The 23,735-nt window shown below is 46.3% G+C and overlaps 1 protein-coding gene and 1 pseudogene across 1 annotated transcript; one reads left to right on the top strand and one right to left on the bottom strand.

Annotated features, from left to right (window-relative positions):
• Window positions 1-17,166: 17,166 nt before the first annotated feature.
• LOC136487716 (cytochrome P450 94C1-like) lies at window positions 17,167-18,800 on the top strand (annotated as a pseudogene).
• A 1,048-nt stretch (window positions 18,801-19,848) lies between these two features.
• On the bottom strand, window positions 19,849-20,646 carry LOC136488054 (uncharacterized). The gene has a single exon (XM_066485104.1). The coding sequence runs from the start codon at window positions 20,644-20,646 to the stop codon at window positions 19,849-19,851; it is 798 nt and encodes a 265-aa protein (XP_066341201.1).
• Between the last annotated feature and the right edge of the window lie 3,089 nt (window positions 20,647-23,735).

Genomic DNA, 23,735 nt, shown 5'->3' with positions numbered 1-23,735 from the left:
AGAGTCTCCATCGCCGGGACCAGTTGACACAACCGAAAAGTAAAGGACTCTTCTCCAACCAAGTCCTGTCCGGAGGACTTAAAAATCCGAACCCTGGCCGTGAGGTAACATCGGTAGTTATCCATATTTACTTTTTAGTATTGCATGAATTATTTTTCACTTAAGCATATTTACTTTTCTGCATTAGCATTGTATTTAGAAAAGAAAAATAAAAAGTTTCATTATTGCATTACATCATAAAGTCTAAAGCCCCATGTGAAAATTTTCTCGGTGTAAGAAAGCCCAAGGGAATATTCACTGTGGTGGCATAAAAATAAAAAAAATTAGACATGCATACATATTTCTTTCTACATTATATAAATAAGAAAATCCAAACATATTAAATAGACATCCTGCTAGAACTTTGTCAATTAGAAAATCTGTCTAAACCTCCAAGGATAATAAATCTCTGAATGACTGACTGCTAATCCCTTATCCTAATCTGTGCCACGAGTTTTGGTGTTCTTGTTGGAGTATTTTGCAGGATGATAAGAAGTAAAACCATCCATCTGAAGTACATTTTTCCCGAACCGCTGCTCCACCCGCTACACGGGGAAAATAACTTATGAAAGGATGAGAGAGATTGTAAGAAAGATCACGACAACATCCAGCTTGGGGAAGGAGCATCCCCCATGTATCTAGCTAAGTATTTCTTTTCCTTTTCGGTTTTATTATCTTTGAGTTTCATATATATTTGTTAAAGTCATAAAAAGATGCATAACAAACTAAAACAAAATAAAAATTTATGTTAGCTATATAAATAGTAAGGTGTGATCTTAAAAATAAAAAAAAATAAAATAAAAGAGTGTGTCTAGTTTTTAGGAGATAAATAAAATGAGCTCTAAGGATAATCTCTTGCTATGAAAATAATGACTAGTTGCTCTGTCGTAATTCTTTTCAAGTACCTAGTTTTCAGCTTTGAATTCTCCCGAGTTTTGGATATGACTATTTTGATATAAGAATTTACTCTAAACTTGAAACTCATGGATAGCATATGCTTGATCTAAGTTGAGGTAATTGACTGATAAGATATGAGAAGGTCTGAGCTGCTGTTTATCTTATTCCTAATGATACTTAAGTTCTAGAGATTTATCTTTTAAAAAAACAAAAATCTTACATGATGAGATCCTGTATGACAAAGCTTGAATTCCTACCAGAGCCATATATGATATTTAGAATAAAAAACTTCCACTCATATATGCTGCTTGTTTTGCATTGAGTTTAGTCAAGCTTTATTGACCCTTATGAGCGGTTTGTCATGCTCTTAAAATCAAGATCACGTACACACCACCCACATATGCACTACTGCTACACTGGAGGTAGGCGCAACAATATGATTTTCATCTAGATCCACCTAAAAATATTTTAGTCCTACACTGGGAGTAAACACCAAAAATATTCTTCATAGGATATCCATTAAATAAATGTTCCAAGTTCTTGTTGTTATCTCTCAAAAGTTTTTGTTGTAGAAAAGAAGCATGGGGCTATGCAAAAGTTATTTATAAAAAAGAAAGAAAAAAAACGAGATGAGAGAAAAATGGACAAGTGTTCGAATTATTAAAACAATGGGTACTCCGATGCCCGCCTGAGAAAAAGAGATGAATAAGATAGCCCATGTTTTCTTGTAAAAGTCTTTCAAGTTTCAAAAGAGAGATGTTTTCTAGGAGTATAGTAGAATTAGATTAGCCACCATACATACCCACCATACATCCATACACATGCACATCTTGATTTTGATTGCATGACTCAACTCTCTTTGGATCCGAGGTTTGACTTTATAATATATGTATTGCAAGTATGCTCTTTTATACTTTCTCCACTCCTATGAGCTCCACATAAGCCTTAGTGTAGGAAAGGAAAGGCATAACACTGCTATTGCCTTGGTAAGGATCAATAAATACCACATATATTGAGAGACTTGAGAGAATCATATAATAAAGGGCTCAGAGTTTTACTTTGAAAACCTGTAAAAACTCCAGAATAAGGGTTGAGCAAAGAACTTGAGACATAGTGCTTGACTTGATTGTTCTATTTTTCAATTGCTCAAGACCCAAGTGAAGGCTATAAGCCCCATGGTTAAAGGTAATATGGGTAAGTTTGAAAGCCAGATCGGTTTATTCTAATCCGGATGAGGATTCTTGTTTGAACGCATATGTACTTTTGAGGAGTTGCTTCAATGTTTTCAAAATCCTTAAACTCTAGATCCATTTACTAAGTTTAGTTTTGCTAAGGGACTAGCAAAAGGTAATCTTGGTGGAGTTGTTGATGGTAGTTAACAACCAACTTAAACCGTCAATTAAACATGTGTAAGGGCATAAATATAATCACCAATGAAGATTTAGGGGTTTAAACTAATAAATTCTACAAGTTTTGGTGAATCTGTATTTCCAGCAGGTTTAATCAGAAAACTGCCAAGGAGAACCTAATCGTTAAAGGAAAATATGGAGTTCTGTCGCGGTACCTATGTGGGAAGACTCTAGAAGGGTCCAGAAGCCACGTCACCAAAGCGGAGGGCCACCCCCTGACAGGTCGGGCCGCCTGGCTGTAGGTGGGGCCGCCCAGCCCCCTGGTCCCACCTATCAGCTAGCTTCATATGGCGGTCTCCCGCCGCCTTTGAGGATGCATCTAAGTCGTTGTTTAAGTTGGTTTGATCTAAGGGCTCACGTTGGACCCTCAGGGCTATATAATCTAGCCCCTGCCTTCCTCAGAAATCATAAGTCATCAAGTCATTTGAAGACAGAAACCCTAATCTCCTTAGAGCTCCTCCTCCTCCATAGCATAGCTAGTTAGGATAGATCTAGAGGGAGGCAAGCAGGACTTTGCTTGGATTCCCAATCATGTCAAGAGTGTGGTTCGATATAAACTTTGTACCCCTCTCTCTTTTGTTTCTCCATTATTTTTATATGCTAGTTACAATTGTTATGACAATCTCAATATTCATCTTATTCATGTTCTTCATTATGATATTCATCGTCTACTTGATTATATGCTTAGTATAGCTAGTTTATCATTATATTTATGCATAAGTTCGTATAGCGCTCACTCCAAGGTACCATGGGTGGGTGGTCGACATTGTGTAAGTGTGGTGCTTATACGTTGTTTACCTGCGAATACACCCTATATTCTGGGTCATGTGGTAGATAGCGAATGTGACATTCCTATTGAGTCCTTTGTAGTCCACTCCCCGAATATAGGCGCATGTTGGGTCCGATTACGAAGGTAGAACGAGCTTTGCCCTCAATTTTCCTTAGTAATATCCCTTCTGTGTAGATATGATGATGATCTTAGCCACGATTACTAGGTGTAATTGCACTAATCAATGTATGCTTTGACTTGTAATTAAGAATGACTTAGGAATTATTCCTCTAATATTCTACCTGATCATGCTAATGTCATAAAAAGGAGTGCTCTGAGTGACTTATCATTATCATTACTTATCATATATTTATATCTTATCTTATGACTTATCCCTGTTGTGAGTAGAGTATTTGTTATCGTTTACTTCTCCTTCAATAATATAAGTTATCAATATGTGTCCATGCTAGATCTTCCCAGTGGTAAAAATATAAATAACGATACCTGAAATACTCTCGGGTAAAATGCTACAATGGTATATTATCTGTGCGCTTGCGGATACTTTATATATATATATTATATATATATATATATATATATATATATATATATATATATATATATATATATATATATATTCTCTCTAGTCACATAATTAATAAAGATCTGCTTAGTGTTATTCTAGTAGTGATATTGTGTAGTACCAACACATATCTCTGGCGTCATCACTAGGGATGACAACCTAGTAAAGTCAGGAGATATAGGTTTATAATAAGTGGCTAAGTACTTCAACCAAGTGACACGTTAATAAATACCAGTAAGCATTTATGAGTTGTTGCTTGGGGTTAAGATTTAAACTCATTCTTAGTAGCAACGCTAAAAAATGTCAACAACTATGTTTTTTAGTGTTTGTCCATGTGCCCAGGAAGACCACCAGAACCTGTCGAATTTCCCATCTCCAATCGTTATTAGGGTGGATGCCGCAAAAAGTTTCCGATCACGTCTATCACAAGGCAGTTCCAGTTTGTTCCAAGCTCTTTCCTTTTGTTGCCATTGGAACCATAGCAAACGTAATCTCAAAGCACGCGTGAAACGTTCAAGGTCTAAGATCCCCAAACCCCCTTTTACTTTGGGAAGACATGTGGTTGGCCAATTGATAATGGAGTGCCCTCCATATACTTTGTCTGGCGTTTCTCCCCTCTAGAGAAAACTCCTTCACAGCCGATCAATCCTTTTAATCAACCATTTTTGTTCCCGGAAAACAGTCAAATGATAGATTGGTTGGGCTGACAACACAGTTTTTACAAGGGTCTACCTTCCTGCAGCGGATAGCCACCTTCCCTTCCACCCTAGTAGTCTTACTCCGATTTTGTCTATTAATGGTTGGACTTCTACTTTGCGCAGCTTTCTAGTATGGAGAGGAAGGCCGAAGTATTTCTCGGGGAACTTGGAAATCTTTCCAGTGAAGTTATGTAGCAGTTGGGTGACGGCACCGTCCTCCATTCAAATTGGGAAGATTTCCATCTTGGATATGTTGATTTTGAGGCATGAGCAGTCGCCAAAGAAGGCTAGGATCTTGTGTAGGTGTTCGAGCTCTAGGCTGCTCAGGTCCGCGAAGATTGCTGCATTGTCCGCGTATAGGGAGCAGCTTAGGTTGGCCGCCTTTGATAAGATCGGTTTCAAGATGCCTTTGTTTACAGCTATTTCAATGATGCGTTGTAGTGGATCAATGGCGAGAATGAATAAGAGAGGTGATAGGGGGTCACCCTGACGTAACACCCCTGGCTTGCCTAATCTCATTTGACGGTTGGCCGTTGATCAAAACCCTGGAGGTTGACATTCCCAACATAGCCGAGATCCAGTCCCTCCACTTTGTACTGAATCCCAAATTCTCTAGAACCTCCAACAGAAAATTCCATCCTATTGAGTCAAAAGCTTTCGAGATGTCGAGTTTTATGAAGAGCGCCGGTCTCTTTTTCTTATGCAATAGTTGGATCACCCGTTGTGCATAGATAAAGTTGTCATGTATGCACCTCTTTTTGATGAATGCATTTTGTGCATTTGAAACGAGAGTGTTCATGTGTGGCACTAATCTGTTTGCTAGGATTTTTGTGACACTGTTGATGAGGCTTACAGGTCTATACTCGGATAAGGAAGATGCTTCTGTTGTTTTAGGTAGGAGGACAATATTGGCTGCATTGAGCAATCCCAACTTGGATGTTCTGTGGTTATAGAAGCTCATGATCGCTTCAATCAAATCATGCTTGATGATCGACCAGCAGCATTTATAGAAGAGTCCGATGAAACCATCAGGGCTAGGTGCCTTCTCAGATGGCATCTCCTTAATCACAGCCTCAATTTCTTGTTCAGTGAGTGGAGTGTCTAGATCATCCAGATCATGGTGATTGTAGCCTAGCTCATTCCAATTTAAGTTAATTCAGTTGTATACATATAGCAGTCACTACCGGAGACCGGCTCTTTGCCGAGTGCCAGGTGGTTCGCCGAGTGTTATTTTTCGGGCACTCGGCAAAGACGCCTTTGCCGAGTGTTTTTTTGACACTCGGCAAAGAGGCTATTTGCCGAGTGTTTTTTTTAACACTCGGCAAAGAGTCTCTTTGCCGAGTGTTTTTTTTTTGACACTCGGCAAAGAGCTTCTTTGCCGAGTGTTATTTTTTTTACACTCGGCAAAGAAAATTTCAAAGCACATTTTGAAGCAGTAAATTAATTCAAATGAAAAAGTTTTCAACTATAAAGTTGTATAACTCATCAAGATGTACAATGTTTGTTTTGGTCTTTTCTTCATACGACAAAGTGAAAATAAATTTGTTCACAAATCTAACATATCTCTCTTGTAGTTTATGAAACTACAAGAGAGATATATAAGATTTGTGAACAATGTTAGAACGACCATGTCGGATGAACAGATGACCAAACAACCAAAATAAACTTTGTAGATCTTGAAAAGTTATGAAACTTTGTAATTGGCAACTTTTTGATTTGAAAACATCTTGTCATGCAAAACTGCGTTTGAATTTCAAAATTTTAAAATTCGAACTTTTCAAACGACCTCGGATGAAAAAATAACCAAAATAAACTCTGTAGATCTCGAAAAGTTATGAAACATTATAGTTGACAACTTTTTGATTTGAAAACATCTTGTCATGCAAAACTGTGTTTGAATTTCAAAATTTTAAAATTCAAATTTTGTAAACGACCTCGAATGGAAAAACTTCCTAAACTAAAAGTGTAGATCTCGAAAAGTTATGAAACTTTGTAGTTTACAACTTTTTGATTTGAAAACATCTTGTCATGCAAAACTGTGTTTGAATTTTAAAATTTTAAAATTCAAATTTTGTAAACGACCTCGGATGGAAAAACTTCCTAAACTAAAAGTGTAGATCTCGAAAAGTTATGAAACTTTGTAGTTTATAACTTTTTTATTTGAATTCGTTTAGGGCCTCAAACATGCAATTTACACTCGGTTTAGTATAATATATTGGGAACTAAAACGGAATCCAGACACAAGTGAGAGTGTGGTGTAGTGGTAGAGGAGGTACGTGCACAGCGGGAGGTCTCGGGTTCGAATCGCGTCGGCCGCGTAGCCATGAAATTCACGCGAAAAATATCATAGATGGGTGGGCGCTGGCCCCGGTCTCGGGTTCGAATCGCGTCGGCCGCGTAGCCATGAAATTCACGCGAAAAATATCGTAGATGGGTGGGCGCTGGCCGGTGGGGGCCTCCATCGATAAAAAAAATTTGGGTAAAAATTCCTATTTTTCGGGTTTTTTTCGGTTTCAACTTTGCCGAGTGTCAGGCACTCCGAGTGCCCAATAAAAGACACTCGGCAAAGTTGGCTTTGCCGTCACTTTTTTTTGCGAGTGCTGTTCGCCGAGTGTTACACTCGGCGACCCATTTGCCGAGTGTTTTATGTCTTTTGCCGAGTGTTTCGGGCACTCAGCAAACTCAAGGAGTCCGGTAGTGAGTGTAATCCTGGACGAGAGATGCTATATGGAAATCCATCATAATCATCAATGAAGACAAGCTAACCATTGTCACGACGGCAAAACTAACGCCATGCCTACTGTAATCAGATATTAAAATTAAGTATTTTTATAAGTCATGGCAAATCATAAAAAAAAGGAAACCGTGAGGCTTGATATTTAAGTCTATCAAGACATGAATACGATGGAAATTAAAGTTACGGTATATTTACGAGTAAATATTTATATACGTTACAACAGAAGAAGAAAAAAAACTACCATGTTTGTATTCTAATTCGAAACAAACTTAATAGAACATGCTCGTATTATTGACAATATTAACTTGTATTATGAACGTCATGGTTACTGTAAAATAAACTATAGTTTTTAAAATGTATAGAAAAAATAAATCATAAATAGATATCTAATATTTCTGTTTCTATTTCTCATGAATATTGATTTTTTTTCGTTGCAACGTACCAACGTCTTTAAGGCGAAGAACAGCTTCTAGGGTATTACTGCCGGGGCCACCAGGGGAGTCGGCACTCGGCAGGACGATGACAAGAAAGAATCGAGGAGATGATGTAGGAGTAGTACTTTATAAATTACGCATTAGCGGCTAATCTGGGGCGGCCTCCTCCCCTGGCCTGGTCGCGGAAAGACAGGAAACGTGCGGAAATCTTGGCGCTGAACGGCGGCCACGTACGGCGTGTGGCAGCCTGGGATCGAGGGGACGGAAAGAGCAACCGGTGCTGCGACCGCGCTGGTAGCCTGGTAGAGGTAGTCGGCGGCGAAAAGGACATGCGGCGGAAAAGATCTGCGTCGCCCGTCCAAATCAGCTGGTGGACACTGCTGGCTCACTGGACAGCAGCACAGCACACTTCTACTTCAACACCGGAAAGCTAGCAGTAGCAGTCTAGGCTGTAGCAAGAGTGCGACGGGCTTCTCCGCCGACTACGGTAGATCGACGGATCTGCGTGCAGCGTTTCTGAGCCTCACTATCCATCCATCCCTTAAAAAATTAAAGTAGGCGTCAGCATCGATCGAGATCAGCTGCCACCGCAGCTTAATTGTTCAAAACGTCAGTGTGTTTCGCACGGAAATAAGATGATGCCCTTGGCTTGCATTGCATCACTGCTGACTGCTTGCGCCAGGTCCCCATTTCTGTGTTGCAAAACCAACACACGCAGTCACGCACGTCGTCAACGTTGGCAACATGTGCTGCTGCAGCAAATTAAGCTGACTCGTGCGTGCTGTGTGTTGGTTTTGCTGACGCTAACCATGAGCGCGGAGTGCTACGAGACCCAAGGGGGTGACACAGCAGTAAGTAGCTCGGTTGTCTTGAGAAGACTCACGTAGTACGCAACAACGGATGTCATGGGAACCGAGTGATTCACGCACAATCGGTTAATCTAGCTGAGTGCATGCGAGGCAAGACAACGATGGAAAAAGTTGGTGGGGGCGCGTCTCGATCTGTGATGACGATGACGAACTAACGATGAAGACGTGTGGACGGGATGACCAGAAGTAATGCGAGGTGGCCAGGGCCGATCGAAGGCGTCCGCGTCGATCTCCGGCCGATTCTCCATGCCTTTCACCGCCGACGTAACGTACGGTGCGGCGAGCTCGATCCGCCTTTGTCGTCGCCTCCTCCTCTTGACTGTGTCAATAATCCGATCCGAGCGACAGCAGTGGTACCGTGCTACGCCTCACTGTTCGACAACAGCGCTTTCTACGACAGAGACGGTGCATGCTACAAACAACACTAGTGTGGGCGCGTGGCCATTTCTGTTCCACACGTCCACGAGGTTCGACCGACCGACCGACGACGTACGCTGCGGCAAGCACAGCAGGAAGTCGCAAAAAAAAAAAAAAAAAAAGTTAGTTGCCGTGGAGGAGACGGTGTGCTTCCTTTTTCTTTAATTTCCTTTTTTTTTATTTTACCGTTCTACAAATCATGATTTAAAAAAGACCGTTGATGTGCTTGCATTCGAATCCTGCCCACAAAAATAGCATGAGACGTTCTTAAAATATTTTTCTACAAAGGTTATGATGCCATACCAGAAAATGGAATATCTTTGGCAGCCAACAATTTTTTAAGAGGCGAAGTTGAACTTCCAAAGATATGTCATTACCTTGGACGTCCTATGAAACCTGTGAGGAAATAAATGCATATTTCTTGAGTGCTAACTCAAACTGTTAAAGTAATTTTTTATATTTCTTTGAGTGCTAGTCCAAACCGCCAAGGTAATTCTTTCGAGTGTTGTTACAAACCACCAAGGCAATTCCAATGTTCTTGGGTGTTATTCGAAACGGTAATGCTCTCTACCGAGCATCCGCCTGGTCAGACGTGCGCCTTCACTAGGCCTACAGATCAGGTCTAACCGACCCATTATAAAAAAAACTGGACATTTCCACCGGGACGGAACCGCCTCGTGCCGCGCGCCCCTGCGCCTCACGCCTTACGCCAGACCCGCCTCGTGCCACGCACCCCAACCGTGCCTCGCACCGCGCGTGCCTCGTGCCTCGCGCTGCGCTCCCCCGCGCCTGCGTCAACGAGCCTTCATTGGACGGCAGCAAGTAGATGAGCACATGTGTGCAACCGTATATTTTATGCGTTTCAGATGTATGTTGCATATGTTTCATCTGGATGTTGCAAAAATAGATTTGGTGTTGCATATGTTGCAATGGCTATGCACGTGTGTTGCAAGTGTATGTTTCAAATGTTTTAGCTGTTTCAAACGTATGTTGCAAGTGTTTCATCTTGATGTTGCATATATTGCAATGGCCATACATGTATATTGCAAGTGTGTTCTCCACATGTTTCAGCTGTTTTATCTGTATGTTCACTACTACAGAAATGAGATCTAGTCCCGGTTGGGAACTAGCTCTACTCCCGATTTTCCAACCGGGACTAGCAATCCGAGACTAAACACTACTAGAGAACAGACTTTAGAACGATGTCCCAATTTGGCATTAGCCTCGGCATTTTTTGCCCCCGGGACTAGAAGGCCTTTAGTCCCGGTTGGTGTCTCCAACCGAGACTAAAGGTCCCTGCCCAACGGCTAAACCGGGACTAAAAGTCCTCCAACCTTTAGTCCCGGTTGGTAATACCAACCCAAACTAGACCCTTTAGTCCCGGTTGGTAACACCAACCGGGACTAAAGGTCTCTGGATGGGTTAGTTTAAAAGGAAAGCATCCCATCTATTGTTAGATGTGTTGTGTAGGTGGGGTGGTAAGCTACGCGCGAGGCAGTGCATGAGGTCTTGGGTTCGAATCTCACAGGGCGCAGCGGTGGGAGGCATTATTTTTTTTTAAAAAAACAGGGAGGATCTTTAGTCCCGGTTGTGGCAAACCGGGACTAAAGAACAGCACCTTTAGCCCCGGATTGCTAGTCCCGGTTGGGAAACCGGGAGTAAAGCTAGTTCCCGACCGGGACTAAAGGTCATTTCTGTAGTAGTGAAAGGTGTTGTTCTTTAGTCCCGGTTTACGTAGTCCCGGTTTGTCACAGCCGGGACTAAAGATCCTCCTAGCTTTAAAAAAAATAATGCCTCACACCGCTATGCCCTATGAGATTCGAACCCAAGACCTCATGCACTGCCTCGCGCGTAGCTTACCACCCCACCTACACAACACTTCTAACAATGGATGGAATGCTTTTCTTTTTGAACTAACCCATCGGGGGACCTTTAGTCCCGGTTGGTGTTACCAACCGGGACTAAAGGGTCCTTTAGTCCGGGTTGGTGTTACCAACCGGGACTAAAGGGTCTACCTTTAGTCTGGGTTGGTATTACCAACCGGGACTAAAGGTTGGAGGACTTTTAGTCCCGGTTGGTGGCTCCAACTAGGAGTAAAGGTCCACCTTTAGTCCCGGTTGTTGTCTCCAACCGGGACTAAAGGTCCCCTGCCACTGTGCCGAGCGCAGTAGCCGTTGGGCAGGGACCTTTAGTCCCGGTTGGAGACACCAACCGGGACTAAAGGCCTCTCTAGTCCCGGGGGCAAAAAATGCCAAGGCTAATGTCAAATTGGAACATCGTTCTAAAGTCTGTTCTCTAGTAGTGGTTGCATTGGATATACATGTATGTTTTAAACGTATGTTCGAAATGTTTCACCTATTTCAAACGTATGTTGCAAGTGTTTTATCTGGATGTTGCATATATTGTAGTGGTTATACACATATGTTGCAAACGTATGTTTCAATTGTTTCACCTGGTTTCAGTATGTTACAGCGCTCCCTGCGCGCTCTGACTCATAGGCATGCACGCGCTGCACACACCCATCCAGCGCTGCATATCTCTGTCATACAGACCAGCTCCAATAGTCGGAGATGCAACCGCAACATGCGGTTAGTGCCCCAAATGGTCAAGCACTCCCTAGTCAAAGTGTATGTGCACATGCAGAGCGCCAAAGCGGGCCAGCACCCAACGGACGCAGAACCAGACGCCCTTGCAGCACCAGGCTTAGTGCCCCACGGTAGTGGAGCATGCAGCTAGGGTCAACACGGGTATGCCCGATGTGCTCCCACCCTCTCTCTCTCTCTTGCAGCTGGGCCGGCCCCACACCACATGCTCTGCTGTGTAGGCGCAGCAGCAGCACGCGCGAACCCCGTAGCAGTAGTAGCAAGCGCCGGGCACGACGCACGTGGGCAGGCGTAGCAGCAACACGTGTGGACCCAACAACAGCAGTAGCAAGCACAGGGCGCGAAGCGCACGGGCAGGCTCAGCAAGCCAGTAGGCGCAGCAGCACGCATGGCCCTGTTCGAAACCGCCAAGGTAATTCCATATTCCTTGAGTGTCATTGCAATCTGCCAAAGTAATTCTTCATTTTCTTTAGGTGTTACCACACAACCAAGAAAATTGTTGTAGCCATCAAGAAAAGAATATCCATTTTCTAGTCATTCATCTTAACCACCAATATATATGGACTCATCATTGCATTATTGTTAGTTAATTAGACATTGCATCTTATAGATACAAATGCTCCCTTGACATGTTTGTGAAATGAAATAAGGTTTTTTTTCTTGGTACATTAATCCAATAGAATATACAATTTTGAATTCTTATGCATTATGGCACTTAGCTTGAGATGTCTAGTTAGTTTTAAAGCTAGCATGCAACATACTAATATTGGATGAAGGCAAAGTTTAAATTGAAGTTGTAGAGCACAAAGAGATATACTCCCTCCGTCTGCAAAATGATATAATTATTCACACTTTTCGATGAGTCAAACAATTTAGAGTTTAACCAAAGTGATATAGAAAAGTATAAATATTTATGATACAAAATAAGTATAATTAAATTAATTATGAAATATATTTTTTAATTAAACTTGTTAGTTTGACTGACACCAATCCTATAGTTGTATCTTTTTTTATGGAGAAAGTACAACTTTGTCTAGGAGGTTCACAAAATGAATTGTTGGAATGCAGTTGGTCACACTTCAAGTGAGTTCAAATAAATCACAAAACCTCAAATCACCGAATTTAATTATCCGGCCGCACGCACAATTTGATTAAGGGGTTGATGCTCTCTAACCAAATAATAAAGGCGCTGATAGATGCTGGTGTGATGACCATATGTTGAGTTGGTTCCTTGTTTAGCGCCCACCCACGTCGTTTTCAACTTGTCACAGAGTACTTGTCGACTTAACTTCACTTGACCATGTGCGTAATAATAATAAATATTTTATTTGTATATAAACTGCCCAAGTCGACAGAGCCTTTTGCGTGGGCCAGACGACCAAGACACTGGAGGACCGGACGGCATGGCCGCATGCGTTTCGATCTAGCGCTGTGCACCAGCTCACCACACGAGTCATTTTCGCAAGGTCGCGCTCATCCCAAGGCCACCCCAACGGGTGCAGTGCACCGGCCGCCACGCCGACTATAGGAGTAGTAGGCCAAAGCGGTTTCCAGTGCCCATCCTCCTCTGTTCCATCCGTTCCTCCCTGAAAAAGATCGGAAAGGCAGGTACGGTGTCTACGTAATCTCTCTTCCTCTCCCTGAAAAAAAGAAACGGCAGGCCTCGCGTCCGCATGTCCGGTCCTCGACCTGTGTTCGGACGTAGCTCCAATTTCTGTACTCGTATCGTATCAGACGCCCCGCACTCGCATCAAATCCCGCTCCAGCGAATCGCTTCTGGCCGTCCGTGACCCATCCCACGCCAACAACCGCGTCCGATCAAACCGCGACTCGATCCTATCTGGTCTACGCCACGGCGTCAAGCCCGCCGCGCTCCTTACCTCGCCATGCCGTACTCCTCCCCCTCCGTGCTCCTCCCCTCGCCGCAGCGCCATCCCCACCGCGCCCCCGTCCTCCACCGCACTAGCTCTATCTCGGTCGTGCCCCTTACCCCGTCCGACCGTCGCAACATATGCAGTATACTCTCTTGAAAAATACATGTATAGTGATTGCAACATATGAAACACATAAAACATGCGTCTGAAACAGCTGAAACATTCATATCATACATTTGCAACATACGTATGAAACAGATGAAACTTGTGAAACACACTTAAAACATACATGTGTAGCCATTGCAACATATGCAACATCAAATCCTTTTGCAACATCAAGATGATACACATGAAACATACTTATGAATCACATGAAGCATACGGTTGCAAAAAAGGCTCGTCGACGCGGAGCTTGACATCGGCGCAGAGTTCGATGCCATGGAGTGAAGCGGAGGTCGCCGGTGTGAAGCCCATCAGCGGCATGGGCCTCGGCGGTGGCCGCAGCAGGCGGATGGGTGCGCAGCCACGGCGAGCAGTGCTAGTCTGGGCAGGAGGCGCTGGTGCAGGGGCAGGTGGGTCGATCCTGTCTGGAAGGATGGACGCCCTGATGTATCATTATCGAAAAAGAAATAGCTTTACTATAGCACCAAATCAAATAGTTTTAAGTCTAACTAAATAAATTTATACAAAGATGTCGATATTTATAATACCCAACTAATGTCATTAGATTTATCATAGAATGTATTATTATAATACACTTATTTAATTCATAAGTATTCATAACTTTTTTATCCAAATTTAGTCAAACTAGTGGGCATGTACGTGTGGTACGCACATGTTTATTAAATAGGTTTATTTCGTGATAGATGCAGTAAAATGTTTAAATAAAAGTACTAAAAAGAAAAGGAAAATATTTACCATGTGTGGTAGTTTCACACATCTATTATTGAAGATAACTAACTAAACTTTAAATGCAACTTACTTTTGAGAGGCAGATACAACCAACGGTAGTTTCTTCTGGGAGAATATTTATTTTTTAATCCTTCTTTATTCAATATTTCAATAATAATTTCTCTTAAGAAATTTACGGATCTGACCCTTTTGGTCACGCCAGTGCCGTTAGCGCGGCCAAATAACATTGTCACGCCATAAGCATTGGCGCGACAACATCTGCCACGTTAGATACGTCAGTCCCGCTGGCGTGACAGTATTATTCTGTCGCGCCAATGGGAGTGGCGTGACAAGATCGAAACTTTGAAAAATCATAACTCTTTGATACGACGTCAGATGAAGACGAAATTTGCATGAAAATTGTAGCTCTCTATGAGATCTATAACTTTCTCGTTTTGAGTTTTTTTATTTGAGAACGTTAAGATGCTCAAAAATTAATATAAAATTTCAGGAGCATAATAACCGATTACTGGTGCTTGTCACATTAGAAAAATAATATATTTTTTGTATGTTGTCAAATGAAAATACTTTTTAAACGAAAGTTGTAGATCTTAGTTTTCGGTTTTTACATTTGAGGCCGTTAAGATGCACAAAAAAATAATATAAAATTTCAGCAACATGATTAATAATCGCGTCCTTGCGTTTGTCGCGTTAGAAAAGTAATATCGTTTTTATACGGTGTCAAATCAAATGAAGATACAATTTTTATCAAAGTTGTAGCGTCACTTTTCTTTATTTTCGTTACGCGTGTCCTGTAAATTAAGGAATTAGACGAGGATGATGAGCATCTGCAGTGGCCCAAGGAGCTAGGAAACATACATGGGATTACTGCAAGCGCATGGCGTGGCGATTGAACAGCACCAACAACCAGGCAACCACGTACTACCACCCCGCCAGTACGTCTATCGACGACCGATGATGTGACTATGTGATCGATCGGCCGGGCCTGTCCTGCTGCCGGCAAAGGGTCGGGCCGGCCATAGCCACATTGTCAGATGGAGATCGAAGCCGATTTGACGCGAACGGAGCTGCCCCGGCCGGCGACGTGGGCGGCGCGAGACCACCGGCGGCCTCCTGCACGGTCGCACGCACCGCCTATCCGCCATGATGCTGCAGGCGTCTGTCTGTGTCATAGAGTAGAACGAATCGGATCACTCGGCCAACGAGCCGGCCGGTGCTGTAGCCGTTGTACTTTACGGGATGTGCAGTGGGAGGCACGCGCACCTTGGAATCGGATCAACGGCTTGTTGGCCTTCCTCTCAAACCTTTTAGTAGAAGGAAGTCTTCAAAGTTGGGGTTACCTTTTGATTTATCTTACAATATATATTCCCGATTGATATAATATATAAAGCCAGCAACATCTTAAAATTCTCGTTAAATAAGAATCTATTAATGTTATTTTGCTACATTAAATAACTACTCCCTCCGTCCTGAAATATGACAAACGATTTTTATATAAAGTAAGGAACCTGCCAAAAGACCACATTGCCGCTCACTAATTAGGATTAAGGGAGTAGTTCGGTTGTTATTTTCCTTAATTGTTGGATGGTTTTTGGTTGATGCCAAGTTTAAAAGGAATCTCAATATTTTCTTCTAAAAAGACAGAGGCGAGAGAGGGCTCAAGATCCAGAATACCTTGTACTATTTTGGTACAAACTTTGAACTCTGGATCTCTTATATTTCAGGACCGAAGAATAATATACTTACTATTAGTTAAAAGTTGTAATATTTACCCTTTTTAAGTGATGAAGTGAAAAGATGCCTTACATAAAGGAAACAAAAACATTTCAGTTACACACATCACTCGTGACATCAGCTTCAAAGACATTGTCTAGTGTCTATGGTGACTTTATCGATTTTAAAATCTATTAACCTAATATTTGGACAATCTTAAGAATGCAATGTGTGCGTGAATACGCATGCACACATTTGCGGAAAAAAATATCTAAGTACATGGCCTTAGAGGCTCAAACCAACCCTCTCTTTACCTTACTGTTTTTAATTAAACAAAGCTGCTATACATACGGTGGTTTCATGAGACAGAGTCCCTGCCTCCTGGGTGGCACAGCATACTACTCCGCCCCAAAAACATGCAATTGCGTTCCACGTAGAGTTATTCATGTTTAACCAAATTTCTACTGAATAATATTCACATTTATGTCTCTAAATTAATTTATTATGAAAATACATTTTGTAATTAATCTAATGGTATTTATTTATATCATAAATATTGATACTTTTTTATCTACTCCCCCCGTCCCAAAATAACTATACTTTTGGTACCAGTGAAGATAACAATGTTAGTAAAAAATTACAAATATACCCCTATAAAGATACAATCACTGCACCTTGAGAAGAGAGAAAGTAGAAAAGGACAAATGAAGTTAGATTGTCTTATATGTAAATTTGCATTTATTTTGAGAAAAAATTTAAACGATAGAAGTGCACTTATTATGAGACGGAGGGAGTATATAATTGGTTAAACATAAAGTAATAAAACATGATATTGTACTAAAATTGTACTCTTTCTATGACGGAGGAAGTACGGTGGAATGCACCATAGTCCAACGTGAAGCATTTTTCTTTTATTTTAGGTAAAAAAAAACTCTCTCTTGGGTGGCAGGCAATCGGCATGCCCCTCGCCTTTCTCTCCGGCCATGTGGGCCCAACTGCCATCAACTGTTAGCACAACGAGGAGGACCTGAACTGTGACGGCGCACAAAAAAAAAGGCAAAAAGGTCAAGACCAACGTTGCTTTAATCCAAAAACGCACGTGTCCCTAAAAAACCGCACGTGTCCCATGTGCGTATTCCCGGTCTGCTGCCCACGTTATATATAGCCAAGCCGCCTCAGTTTTCTGCCGCACAACACAAACCACCCATCGGCATACACATTTCCCGACCCAACCTTCTTCCCTGTTCCACACCGCAACAGAACAGAAGCGCCCGCCGTCGCCATGGAAACAGCAGCAGCAGACTCGTCGCTGCCATGGGCGGCGCAGTGCTTGGGCGCGGCCCTGTTCGCCGCCGCCCTCTGCGTGGCGGCGCTGGGCGTGGCGCTGACGCTCCTCCGGCGGTGGCCCTGGTGCAGCTGCCACGTGTGCCGGGCCTACCTCACGGGGTCGTGGGCGCGGGACTTCACCAACCTCGGCGACTGGTACGCGCACCTGCTCCGGGACTCGCCCACGGGCACCGTCCACGTCCACGTCCTCGGCTGCACCGTCACCGCCAACCCGGCCAACGTCGAGTACATGCTCCGGACCAACTTCGACAACTTCCCCAAGGGGAAGGCCTTCGCGGCGGTGCTCGGGGACCTCCTCGGCCGCGGCATCTTCAACGTAGACGGCCACGCCTGGCGCCACCAGCGCAAGATGGCCAGCCTCGAGCTCGGCAGCGTCGCCGTCCGGTCCTACGCGTTCGGGATCGTCGCGCAGGAGGTGGAGACCCGCCTCGTCCCGGTCCTCGCCGCCGCCGCCGACGCCGGCGCGGTCGTCGACTTGCAGGACGTGTTCCGCCGCTTCGCGTTCGACACCATCTGCAAGATCTCCTTCGGCCTCGACCCCGGGTGCCTGGACCGCGGGGAGATGCCCGTGTCCAGGCTCGCCGACGCGTTCGACGCCGCCACGCGGCTCTGCGCCATGCGCGGCGCCGCGGCGTCGCCGCTGCTGTGGAAAGCCAAGCGCCTGCTCAACGTCGGGTCCGAGAGGGAGCTCAGGGAGGCCATCGCTCTCGTCGACGAGCTCGCGGCCGCCATGATCCGGGAGCGCCGGAAGCTGGGCGTCGCCGGCAGCCACGACCTTCCTCTCCCGCTTCATGGCCTCGTCCGGCGACGACGCGCACGACGTCGACGACAAGTACCTCCGCGACATCGTGGTCAGCTTCCTCCTGGCCGGGCGCGACACCGTGTCGTCCGCGCTCACCACGCTCTTCATGCTCCTGTCGAAGAACCCGGCCGTGGCTGCCGCCATGCGCGCGGAGGCCGGCGGCGGCGACGGCGACGGCGACGGGTCCACCACGCCGCCGCTCACCTACGAGCACCTGAAGCGCCTGCACTACACCCACGCGGTGCTGTACGAGAACATGCGGCTGTTCCCGCCGGTGCAGTTCGACTCCAAGTTCTGCGCGGGCCCCGACGTGCTCCCCGACGGCACCTACGTGGCCGGCGGCACGCGCGTGACGTACCACCCCTACGCCATGGGCAGGATGCCGCGCATCTGGGGCGCCGACCACGGCGCGTTCCGCCCCGACCGCTGGCTCACCGGGCCCGGCGGGACGTTCGTCCCCGTGAGCCTGTACAGGTACCCGGTGTTCCAGGCGGGCCTCCGCGTCTGCCTCGGCAAGGAGCTCGCCGTCACCGAGATGAAAGCCGTTGCGGTGGCCGTGGTGAGGGCGTTCGACGTCGAGGTGGTTGGGGACAGTGGCGCTGCTGCCTGCGCGCCCAAGTTCGTGTCGGGGCTCACCGCCTCCATCAGCGGCGGCCTTCCTGTGAGGATCAGGAGAGTTGTTCGTTAAAAAAGAGAGAGAGACTAGATAGAGTTGTTTAGGGAACAATGTACTGTGCATAGACTAATTAGAAGAAGAGGGAATGAAATAGCAAGTTGAATCTTTCGTGTCGGGGCACGTACAACGCTGTTTAACGAGCCGTCTGTATGGCAGAACATTTGCAAAGAGCCCCTTCACGCGCAACAGCCGAGGCAGGGTTGTCCTCTCACGAGTCGACGGCTCCGCCCCGTGCTCCGAGAAATCGAGCTGCATGCGTCCGTGTGCATGCTACGTCCGTGAAAACCTTATTAGCTTCTTCCCTTATCTGAAGAATGTGCAAATCGGTTCAACCTTATAAAATCCATTTAAAACTTCGAAATCAAATCCAAAAATCATGATTCAAGTTTATTTAGGTTCCTTTTGATCAGATTATATTCTAGAAGTGATAAAACATATGTTACACCTTGAATATTTGTTATATATTTTGTTTTTGTAACCTTTAGTATATTTTTATAGAAAATTGTTTGTTATTCGTATCAGTGTGAATTTTTATATAAATATATTAATATACAATTTATAATGATGCTTTGTCTATAATATTTATGTTTGATCATGGTGCCCGAATTACTAGTCTAAAAAATATTATAATCATATTTAACTTAATTATGCTTGATTTGTTTTGTATCAACTAACAACAAACTGGTGTATTAAACAACTTATAGACAGTGAAATAGATAACCCATTGTATGAGTTGTCTATTTAGCTATCTATGCGTGGATTTCAAAAACTTACAGACAACCTGGTATCTGTGGGTTGTTCATGCCCTAAAGAAACCATCATAAGCTGCATGGAGGGGTTTTTAGTCACTTGCCAAGGAGTTTCCATCAGATTCAGAGTTTCTGGCTGTCCTGAATTCCTTGTGAGAAATCAATGAAAGAGCTAGAATCGGTCCAACAAGATGAGTTGTGTAACAAAGGAAACTATACACAAACAGTAACAAGATGGTCCCTCTGCAAATTTCATTGCCTGAATCTTCAACGTAACCTGTGTCTTAACTTGAATTCTGATATCCTACAGACAGAGGCAGTCAGTGGTGGGGGGCTTTCGTAACCCTAGCCTTGGAGCCTGCCCAGCCGCCACCGCTGCCGGCGCTGGGCGCCGCCCCGGCACCGGCGCCCTTCCCCTCCCCGCCACCCTCCCCTCCCCTATGTGCCTCCCCCTCCCTTCCTCCTCGCCCGCACGGGAGTCGCGTGCAGGGGAGCCTGGCTCCCCGCCCAACTCCTCTGCATACGGCGACCTCTCCACCGCCGGCGGAGCCCTCCTCCTCCCCAGCCCCCGGCCCGCCACCATCGGCAATGGAGGGGCCCGCGCCACCCTCAGTGACGCCAGGAGCGCCGGTCCCCCACCCACCTCGTACACAGGCGCAGGGCTGGTTGGATGGGCGTGCATTTGGGCCCGCGCAGCCCACCATCGCAACGCCGCCTCCTGGTGCGCCGTGGCTGCTGGACCCCGCTTCCTCCTGCCGCTCTGGGAGCTCTAACTGCGTCAGCACCGTCCAAGATCCGCTGGCCATGGGAGCTGGGTCACCGGCAGCCAAGGGCCCACCCTTTTCACCCCCTTCGACACCGCTGGAAGCTGCTGCTGTCGTGGCCATCAACGCCGCGGCCGGCAAACGCGCTGTGGCCGCTGGGCCAGGTGCGGGCACCTTGGCCGTTTGCGGGGAGGCCGCGCCGCCGCCAACGTCTCCTGAGGAAGCCGCCGCCCAGCCCGAGTCGTCGCTGATGGAGGACGGGTCGCTGGTCCTCATCGAGGACGTCTTGGATGACGAGGACGCCTCGGTGCCCAGCTTGCCGCAGCGGCCTACTCCGGCATCGAGGCTCGACATCTTCCTCGTCCACCCCTCCACGCCTAGCCCGTCGTCCTCTCTGTCCCCCTCGCCTCCTCCTTTCACCCTAGGGACGGCTCGATGGGGCGTTCTAAGGCTCGTTGGTGGGTGGATGAGGACCTTGACGACTCTGACATGGAGAGGTCGCCAGTCAGCTCCCCAACCTCCTACCTCGTCGTAGTCTGCTAGGGGTCATAGCTTCGGACGTCGCCTTTGCTGGAGCGTGCTAAGCTGGCCTCATCGTCGGACGCTCTCACGGTAACGCTGCTGCTAAGTGAGGCAAGCGCCCCATGGCTGAGGGAGCCCGGCCAGCCAACGTCGCAGGAGGCATGCACAACAGTGCTACTGGTGCTGGTGCTGTGCACGGGCGGCGCAACCGCAGGACTCGTCGACCAGGGCCGCGCCCCAGCTGGTGCACGGCCTGCCTGCTTGGCCCATGGATGGCCGCATCCTCGCCCGGCAATGCCTCGGACGTCGCGGACGGGGCTCCGCCCGCCAGCGCATCTCTACTCTGGACGTCGACGGCTGGCGTGAGGTGTTGTCGTAGGGGTCGTTATGCAGTGCCGGAGGGGCTCGCCCCGCCCGCTATCTGGTGGATCTGCACGAAAAGTGCTTCAACTATCTCTCCACTGCCCATAGGGTGGAAACTTGCAAGCTGCCCCCACGCTGCCTCCGATGCAAGGGGTTCCGACACCTCACGTGGACTGTAAGCAGTGGCGGAAGGTGCCTCCTTTTAGGTACAGCACAGTTGATGCCCAAAAGGAGGACAACGACGCCCTGTCCAAGAGCGTACCTTGGGCCACCGGCCGCGTACCCAGGACGGCACGTCGAGCGCGGCTAGAGCTATGCTGGGTGCGGCTGTAGCTATGTAGGTGCGACTACGCGTGGCGGCGATGGGCGCAGACGACAGAGACATCGGAGACATCGGCGCCGACAGAAGGGGGATGACACCGCTGCGGCAACGAGTGTCGCCACCGACAGTCACGGCTGGTCGACTGGGGCAGCCCAAGCGACACCGGACTTCACCTCGGTCGCCACTATTGCTCAGGCATGGCACGGTGGGCCGACCAACGCGACAGGCATCGTTGAGCCTGACCCGTTGACGCTCATGCGGTACCTAGGCGCCATGCATGATCTTGACATCTCGGAGGACCCAATGGTTGAGGAGTTCGCAGCCTCGCTCGTCGGCAGTCCGATTGACGTGTGGCCTTCCCTTGAGCACCTCCTATCAACTTCGACGACCCCCAGCTTCCGGCTGTGGCCCCGATAGTGGTAGCCCCCCAGCTGGAGGATGGGGACCCAGCGGTGGTCTCCTGTGAGCTACGAACACCACCGTCGCACCCCATTCAGTGGGCGGTGGACTCGTCGATGACACACACACTCAACCTCACGGTGGATGGCCCTCCTAGATCACCACCGGGGGTTATCCACCAGGCTGTGGACAACGACGACTCTGTGAAATGACGCCTCGACAACTTTTTTAGCAATGTCACACGTAAGAGGGACTCTCCGCTGATTCTCGAGCCTCCCAAGTTGCCTCCTGCTAAGCTGGTACTGCCGTAGCGGAGTAGGCAGTTGGCGGCTCAGAGCCTCTCCCGTGCCAGCTTCCAAGCGTGGTGAGGTGTTGATCATGCAGCATATGGGCTACACCAAGGGTCCATCTGTGCCATCCGCTTCAGAGTTGGAGACCTTTGACAGGCTCTTTGACGGCAACCTAATGTGGTAGAACCACCTGAAATAACGTACTTACGGAGGCGCTTGTCTTCCACTAAACACTAAGCATCCCGAGAGGGAGCTACATCGGATGGATTCCGTCGAGCACACCCCAAGGGAGAGCTCGAATAATCCACATTTTCCCTCAGGATCCAATAATGATAACGAGTTTACATTACTTAGTCCATTTCATACATCCAGAGTTCTTAGAAATATATTATAACAGTACCAAATTCAGAGTGCGAAAATTTAACAGCGGAATGAAAAAAAACATCTATCAATAATATACAAGGATCCGTCTATGCCCACCAGAAGAATCCTTCACACAATGGCTACTCCTCAAGTAGTACCTGCAACAGGGGTAAATAAACCCTGAGTACACAATGTACTCGCAAGATTTATCCGGCTAGTGGGAATAATTTCCCGACTCCAAGAAATATGATAAGCTTTATGGTTTGCTGGGTTCCTTTTTGCAGAAAGCAATACTAATAGTGAATCCTTATGTATGTTAATTATTAGCATTCGTGATTAGTTCATTATCTAACTATTCTATATAAGCACTTGTCCTACTTTTAAGCAAGGGTTGAGCAAACAGTTCCATTTCACCGCCTTTCCTCTATCAGTTCTTACTACGGTGCTAGAGTGTAGACAAGCCGTACCGGATCGCCTGGCGATTTGCGAATAAATGTGCCTAGCTGGGTACCCCAAAACACACGCCCCGCTTATACCCCAGGCACAAGTAGGACCAACCCGCCACTCTCCTGCATGGGGTCCAGGACCCCATCCAAACTTGGACTCCAAGCCCCCACTCCTGAATCCCGAACTCAGTGCGGTGCTTAGACCTCCACCAGCCCCACCTCCAATCAGTCGGTCTAGAAAGAGCCGGAACCCACGACAAGAGAGCAACAAGCCTTCCCTGTGCCCATACATAAGTATGTGCTCAGAATAATAAGTCTGTGGCTTACCTAGAATCCAATGCAATGGCTGGTCCTTAACCGACACAGACAGGGAAAAAGTGTAACCAAGCTATGCCCCGTTGGCTGCAGGACACAACTTCTTACACCCACCAATACCCAAACCATATCCTAGCCTGGTCTCTATTTTTCCTTTCTACCATTTTATCATGAGTGATCTTAATAATCACCTATTGTGAGTAACGGCAGGTTACTCACGCTACCAAAATCCTAATCATAGCAGCTACTCGACCTATACTAGTAGGACTCATAGGTAGGTATATCTATGCATGTAGTTTCCATAAAATACCCGTAACGTAAATGCACATCATATATATATTTAGTGACCATTCAAAATAAGGGTTATGCACGGGGGCTTGCCTTGGGAAGACGAGGTGTCAACAAAGTCAGCAACTGATGGCT

Source organism: Miscanthus floridulus, chromosome 10 (assembly GCF_019320115.1).
Source record: "Miscanthus floridulus cultivar M001 chromosome 10, ASM1932011v1, whole genome shotgun sequence".
In the NCBI taxonomy this organism is placed as follows: Eukaryota; Viridiplantae; Streptophyta; class Magnoliopsida; order Poales; family Poaceae; genus Miscanthus; species Miscanthus floridulus.
Note: the sequence above shows the minus strand (reverse complement) of the source record. Positions and strands in the feature narration are given on the sequence as shown.